The sequence below is a fragment of the Talpa europaea genome, assembly GCF_964194135.1.
Source record: "Talpa europaea genome assembly, chromosome: 9".
In the NCBI taxonomy this organism is placed as follows: domain Eukaryota; kingdom Metazoa; phylum Chordata; class Mammalia; order Eulipotyphla; family Talpidae; genus Talpa; species Talpa europaea.
In genome coordinates, this window is record NC_140076.1 from 15001532 (window position 1) to 15008774 (window position 7243).

At 54.9% G+C, this 7243-nt stretch overlaps 1 protein-coding gene across 1 annotated transcript; it reads left to right on the top strand.

Moving 5' to 3' along the window:
• Nucleotides 1-3169: 3169 nt before the first annotated feature.
• HMGN2 (high mobility group nucleosomal binding domain 2) lies at nt 3170-6159 on the top strand (the record flags this gene model as incomplete). Its single annotated transcript, XM_084243421.1, has 6 exons — nt 3170-3184; nt 4059-4103; nt 4277-4306; nt 4923-4973; nt 5401-5496; nt 5931-6159. The coding sequence occupies 6 exons, from the start codon at nt 3170-3172 to the stop codon at nt 5964-5966; spliced, it is 273 nt and encodes a 90-aa protein (XP_084099547.1). The 3' UTR covers nt 5967-6159.
• Nucleotides 6160-7243: the final 1084 nt, after the last annotated feature.

Below are 7243 nucleotides of genomic sequence, written 5' to 3' on the forward strand. Positions count from 1 at the left end.
CAGTACACTAAACCCAGCCCTGGTCACCAGTAGGTTTGGAGAGCAGGGGGCCCTAACTCTGCTGGTGCCTGCTCCTTCTGCCTTTGTCACCACAACGATGCTCCTGGATGCACTTTCTTTTCCACCAGCACATCCTTTAACGCAGAATTGCGGGAAATTTAGGTCTCCCCAACCCATCCATCTTAGCCTTCCAACCGACTTTCACAAAAGATTTGGCTCCACCTTGGATCTGCTGGTAAATAGCTTATAGGCAGCCAGCGTTATTTGGGCAAGGAAGGGGAGGGAGAGACTGAAAGAAAATTTGCCCATCTGCTGCTCCTCCCCTTGGCTCTCCACCTGGGATTTGCTATTGAATCTCTACCCCCTCCCACCACACAGTGCTGATTGCTCACTGAAAGGCTCAGCGCCCCCAATGGCGCGCGGAAGCCAGGCGGGTGATTACAATCCAATTACCTATTGTCGACTCAGCCCACACAAGCTTTTCTCCTCCTCTTGCAGGGCATGGGGCCAGGCTCCACTGCCCCGTGAGACCCGGCCCCTCCATGGCTACGGGGTAACAGAAGGGCCTGGAGGCCCTGGTGGATCCAATCCAGCACAGGCCTCCTTCCCTGTAACACAGCAGGACCAAGAGCGCAGCAACAAGCACTTATCCCAACTGACTCTGTCTTCTGCACTCACCATCTCAAACTCTGCTTCCCACCCCCTCATCTTTAGAGCTTCTCTCAGCTTTTTTGACCTGGCCCTCTAAGTAGGCCCCAAGAGGATTCATTCTCAGCATGGCGAAGTCTCTGCTTGTGAGGCCCAAGACTGCCCAGCAGGAAGAAGGCAGTCAAGGGCCATGTCCTTCCCCTTCCATCTCCCTGCCAGGCTTCGCTGCAGAGCTGCTGAGAGGATTAGTGCCTTTGAAGAGCTCTCTGTCAGAGCAGCTCCAAGTTTCAGGTGCCTCAGAGCAGCAAGCACCAGCCAGGTATCCCAACCAAGCACTATGTTTTGTGGTCCCATTTTACTTTCTGCAAGCTGTTTCCCCAGCACCTCTCTAGGGGAGAAGTAGGGTCATGCAAGCAGTGCTGAGAGCATACCCTTCAAACCCCTCACTTTCCTATGCTCCAGTCTCTGCTCCTTTCTGTGCCTGGCTGCCTGGCACAAGAGACCCGCTCTCCCCGAGCCATCGTCCCTACTTCCAGAATCAAGCATGAATGCCAGACAGTGCGATTGAGAAGCCAATCAATGCACCCTTTGGCAAGCCCCCCACACACACCTGGCATGCCCCACTACCAATCCCTGGCACAGGGTTCCCAGAGAGCAGGTGCTGTACATTTTCCAGCTTTACAATGGGACTGTTGACAGCCTTAATTAGGGAGGCATGAATTATGCGGCCATAATGCAGAGCCCTACAATTAAGGCGGGAATGAAGGGCTGGAGGCAGTGAACGGAATCTACTCTGAGCAAGGCTGTTGAGCCCTGTCTTATTCTGTGTCTGACTTTCCCCAATATGATTGGGGCATAGCAGAGGTGATTAATAGGACTGGTATCTCTTTCTGGCCCGAGATCCTATATTCTGGGAAAGGTACACACAGTGGGGTGGGTGGGGCTGCCCTGCCCCAGAAGGGACCAGAAGTGGGTAGAAAGGAGAAGAGGCAGAGGGACCACGACTGCCGAGGAGCAGGGCCTGCAAATAACTTATTTGAACTCATCCTGGTTGCTTTCTACTGGTATGTTTTGTACAAACCCACTTCGACCCCTGCCTCAAGAAGCTAGGTGTATTTAAATGTCCTCCCACCCGGGAGCCAAGCCTCCACTTGAGGATATTTATCACGGTCTTGTGTTCTCCTGGGTGTCAAATAGAATTTTTTAAACTCAGATGTAAAACTTGTTTGTGAACGGTGCATGGGGAGAGCACCTTGTCTTGCCGCTGCGGTTGTCTGCCCTCCCTCAGGTGCTAGGCTAGCTCCAGGACCTTGGCTGGGGAGTTGAGGAGGGGGGCACAGGAAGAGCCCTTTTTTGCCCATGCAACACCTGTTCCTCTACTTGTTTCCTAATCCCCGGGCGCTTTTCTCCACCCTCTTTGCACAAGTGAAAGGAAGTCAGCCTGCCAGTGTGGAAGGAGGGATTTCGCCAGCTGCGTTTGCAGCGCCCAGGCTCGGTGGCCACGTAGGGTGGGGGCAGCTGAGCTAGATGTCTCCAAAACGGGTGGAGCGTAGGGGGAAGGGAGTGCTGGTAGGCCTTCGCGGCCGCCGCTCCATCCTGAGGCAGGGACCCGAGGTCCAGGGATACAGAGACCTGAAGGAGTCGCCCGACAGGCTGGGGGGTTGGGGGGGGGGGGCTTCGTTGGCATTTGGGGAGGCGGCTTAGCAGCGGGTGCTGAAAGGACAGCTCCTACCTGCCCCACTGCGCCCGCCAGGCACCTCTGCGAGCGAAGTCTTCCCCCTCGAATCCCCACCCAGCCCCGAGCGGGCCGCCTTCCAGGTGAGGTGCACGAAGGGCTTCCCCGGAGCGGCAGCTCGGGAGGATGCACGTCTGGCTGCGCCAGGCTGGCCGCCCCGCTCTTTTCCCACTTCGGTGTCAGCCTGGGCCCTGGGAGCCGCTGCCTGCGCCTCCCGCCGCGCGCTTCCTCCAGCCGCGGCGGGTCGGAGCCATTCGGCCCGCTTTCGCAAACCCTGCTTCTGGGGGCCCCGGCGGGAACAGGAAGGAGCGCGGCCGGGATGCGCCCCAAGTGTCGCAGGGCTTGGAGAAGTGGGCAGCTCGGTTGCATAAGGTGGAGAGAACTTGGTAGTTTGCAAGAGCCGGCGCGGCGCGGGCCGCACGCCGGAGCCCCGACTCGCGCCACCCCCCGCGCTCAGGGCCCTCGCCGCGCGCCTCCCCCACCGCGCCCCCACCCCCAGGCGCGCCGCCGTCTCGCGCGCCCTCCCCCCCGGACCCCCCTCCTCACTCCCTCCAGAGGAGGTGAGTTTAAACCCCGCCCACGTGACCCCAGCTGGGCCAATGAGCGGCGGCGGGAGGTGAAATCCGGTTCTAACCGGTCCGGGGCTCCCAGCGCTATAAAAACTTTATAAACCCCCCGGAGCCCGAGCAGTGTGAAGAAGAGGCGGCGAGGACGACCCCCGGACCGACCCGCGCCCGCCCGCCGCTGCACCCCGCGCCCGCGCCCGCGCCCCGCGCCGCCGCCGCCATGCCCAAGAGAAAGGTACGTGGCGCGAGGCCCCGGGCGCCGGCCGCCGCCCCCGCCGCTGCCGCCGCCCCCGCCGCGGGGGCGCGGGGGGCGCCGGGCTGGGGCGGCGCGGCCGCCGGGCGCGGGCTCCGGGGCGGCGTCGGGCGGCCCCGGGCGGGCCCCGCGCTGCTCGGCTGCCCGCGGGCGCCAGAGGCCATATTGGAGGAGCGGCGGCCGCGGCGGGAGGAGCCATGTTGGCGGCTGTTTATCCCGCTCCCCTCGGGCCCGACGTGCCCGCCCGCCCGCGCCCCCTCCCCCACCGCGGCCCCCTCCCCTCCCCGCGGGCGGGCGATTCAAACCCGAAAGGGCGGGAAGGCGGCGCGCAGGCTGGCGGGCGGGGGAGCGCGCTGCCGCCAAAAAACCGCCGCCGTTGGTGGGCGGGAGCCGCCTCCCGGGGCGGGGCCTGCGGCGGGCCCCGCCCACGGCCCCGCCCCCGCCCGCCCACGGCCCCGCGCACGGGACTCGCGCCGCTTCGCGCGGCTGCCGCCCACGAGTTGCCCGGCTGCGCGCGCCTCCCGCCCCCCGCCCGCGACGGCTGCCATGGCAACTGCGCTTGGGCCCCGCCCCCTGAGGGGTTTGTTTGCACCATCTGCAGCTGTTGCTTCTGCCTGGCGCGGCCTGCGCGCCTCTGCGCTGCGCCCCGGCTCTGCCCGCGCGGAGTGGGGCTTCGGGCCAGCGCGCCCCGCGCTCGCCTGCAGGTCGGGCCCTCGGGCGCCCGCGTGCGACCCGGGGCTGCCAAAAACTGATCATTCGTGTGTCCCTCCGTGCTCTTGCTTAGAGCGACTAAGCTTAGTGCATCGGTAGATTTGCTTCAGAAGGGACGACTTAGTTTCCGTTTGTTTTTTTACAGGCTGAAGGGGATGCTAAAGGAGATAAAGCCAAGGTGAAGGACGAAGTAAGTCTGCCTTGTTCTTATTTTAGAGTCTTGCAAAGCCCCAGACCCCTAGGGTTAGCTGGTAATTAAGCACAGTCCTGAACGTTGTATAAGCAGAACAAGTTGGCTCCAGAATTCTTGTTTTTCTTAAGTGTGTTAACGGTGCTGTTTCTGTTTTTTTTTCCTTAAAATAGCCACAGAGAAGATCCGCAAGGTTATCTGCTGTAAGTGTGCCTGCCTTTAAATGTTCATGTTTGTCCCTGAAAGTAGAAATCATTGAAAACTGTTCTACAGCTCTTGGTGAATTATGGTCATTGGCTGGTTTTGAATGACATTTTTGACTGTGGGTTCTTGGCACAGTTGAGGTTTACTGGTTCTGGTGGCTGTAGCTAAGGTGGGGCACTTGGTTAGTTGACTGCATTTTTTTTTTTTTTTAAAGATTTGTTTATGCATACAAGAGCTGGGGGGGGCGGGGTGAGAGGACTCACAGAGACAGAGTGGGGAGCAGAACAGGCAGATTGACTGAAATACACTGCTGAGGGGAGCAGCGGGGGCATCAGGACAGGTCTGCTGCGCCATGTGGGTAGCTCCCTGGCCAGCCGGGGATCGAACTCGTGCAGCAGAGGCTGCGATTGCTTCATGGTGTGGTGCTTAACCCCTTGCACCACCAGTAAGGCCCTTGACTGTCTTTTTGAAGATGGGGAAGTCTAGTGGGAAATCAGCCGCAAGAGCTTTCTGAAGTAGGAAAAAGTTCTGTTCTATGGTGCTGTGATCTGGCTGTGGGAGGTTGTCTTTGGTTCTTACACTAATGTTCTGTCCTCTTTCTCTCCACAATAAAAGAAACCTGCTCCTCCAAAGCCAGAGCCCAAGCCTAAAAAGGCCCCTGCAAAGGTGAGCTGGACTGAGTCAGCCATGTTTGCAAGTCGTGTAAACTTGATCTTCTCCCTGATGCTGCCAGGGAGCTGTGCTATATCCCGACTGCATCTGTGGGCAGCGTGGAGATACAGTACAGCTGATAGGTCTGGGCCTGCATCAAGAACTCCGTGATCAGTTTCCCAAAAGTTTGGCACTTGGATATTTAATGCCTGGTTGTTTAAGCCGCCACTTTTTTGTATTATTTATACTCAGATAAATTTGGTATACTGAAGACCTCACCAAATAGTAGATTTGTCTAGTTTAGATGGGTTTTCATGGGAGGCGGGGGGTTGTTCTTGTGTTTTGCCGTGTTTATCAATAATTCTATGTAGTGAAATTCGTAAGCCTTCACCAAGTAATCCGAAATAAGAAGCATCTCTTTCTTTTCTTTCCCCCCTTGTAGAAGGGAGAGAAGGTACCCAAAGGAAAAAAGGGTAAAGCTGATGCTGGCAAGGACGGGAATAACCCTGCAGAAAATGGAGATGCCAAAACAGACCAGGTATCACTTGTTCATTTAATGTTGAATCTGCTTACTCAGTTAACTGATTCCAGAAGCTTGTATTGTCTTTCTCCTGTATTTACATCATTCCAAGCTTGCCTCTCAGTTCAGAGATTGCGTATGGTTTTCCTGTTTGCTTGAATCTTGGACTCTTGAATTCTGTCCGCAGAGAAAGGCTGCGGTGTGACATCCTTATCCTGAGTCACGCTCGTGCCACACCATAGTTTTCAAGCTGGGAGTAGCTGGGTAGCTTCCACTGCTGGTGTGTGCCCCCTTCTCAGCTTTACAATAAGGTCCTGAGGGGCAATGATTTAGCAGAAGTACCTCAAATCTTAACTTTGAGCGAAGTAACCCTGTAGATGGCATGTGAGGAAAGGTGGTGTTACGATCGACATGTATTAATCTGTGTGTGTGTTTGTTTGTTTTTTTTTTAGGCACAAAAAGCTGAAGGTGCTGGAGATGCCAAGTGAAGTGTGTGCATTTTTGATAACTGTGTACTTCTGGTGACTGTACAGTTTGAAATACTATTTTTTATCAAGTTTTATAAAAATGCAGAATTTTGTTTTACTTTTTTTTTTTTTTTTTTTTTTTTTAAGCTATGTTGTTAGCACACAGAACACTTCATTGTTGTTTTTTGGGGAAGGGCATATGTCACTAATAGAACGTCTCCAAAGCTGGATTGATGCGGGAGAGAGAACCTTTCCCTTCTAGTTTTGAGAGACTTCCTCTTGGTTCCCAGGAGGAGGGAATTCCTCGATGTTGACACACATTAGCCACCTTGGCACAGACGCCATATATGGAATAACTAAAATTCATTTTTATGTCCTCCCTCTCTGCCTTCAGCATAGACTTAACTCCCTCACGCCCTGAGACCTGACAACAGCAAAGTGGTTACCGGTATGTCAGGCAATCTGGACTTTCCAGTGTCACCACTGAGACGGCACCCCTTAAAGAGCAGCAGTTCCTTTTTTAGATTGTGGATCTTCAGATTGAGAAATCTGCCATTTTCATTTCATTACCTGAAAGTCAGGGTCGGCTTGTGAAAAAGTTGTTAAACAACATGCTAAATGTGAAATGTCAGCCCTCACTCTAAACTTTCCCTGTTCAGAGCATCAAATGAAGACTTCATTGGGTTTTATAGTGGCTTTCTGATTTTGGTAGTCCGTTGAAGAGGGGAGTTTGAAAGTTGTTGTATACTGTTAATGATTGTCTGCCCATATCCTGCCTGAAATACCATGATTGTTTATGGAAAGTATCTTTAATAAAGCTGGATACAGTTTGGCTTGGAATGCTGCCTCTAATCTTTTCCCAGGAATGGGGGAGACTGGTTTCCCCAAGTCTTGGGGCAGGATGCATTCTGGTGTGAAGTGTAGAATAACAGTGCCAGGTGGAGTTGGGAAAGAGCCCAGGAGCGTGCTTGCAAGTGAGAGGCTGGAGCAGAGAAGTGGTTTCTATACTCAGTTATGCGGCATTATCTGACTGTATATTTGTAAGTGCAGATTCTGGGTGGAGCTAAGGTTTTGGCATGGTAACTGACAGCAAGCTAGTCTCCGTTCACATTTGAGATCCGTACAGTCAGCAAGTTAGTAGCTCTCGCTAAAATCCTTGTATCCAGAGCGCAGCTCTGTAAGGCAGATGGCTCGTAGACTTGCAGACCAGCGAGTCTTCTGAGAATTGATTAAACTTGCTCTTGTTGATAAACCGTTTTAGCTCCTAAACCAATGATGGTGGGGACATCACTGGTTGC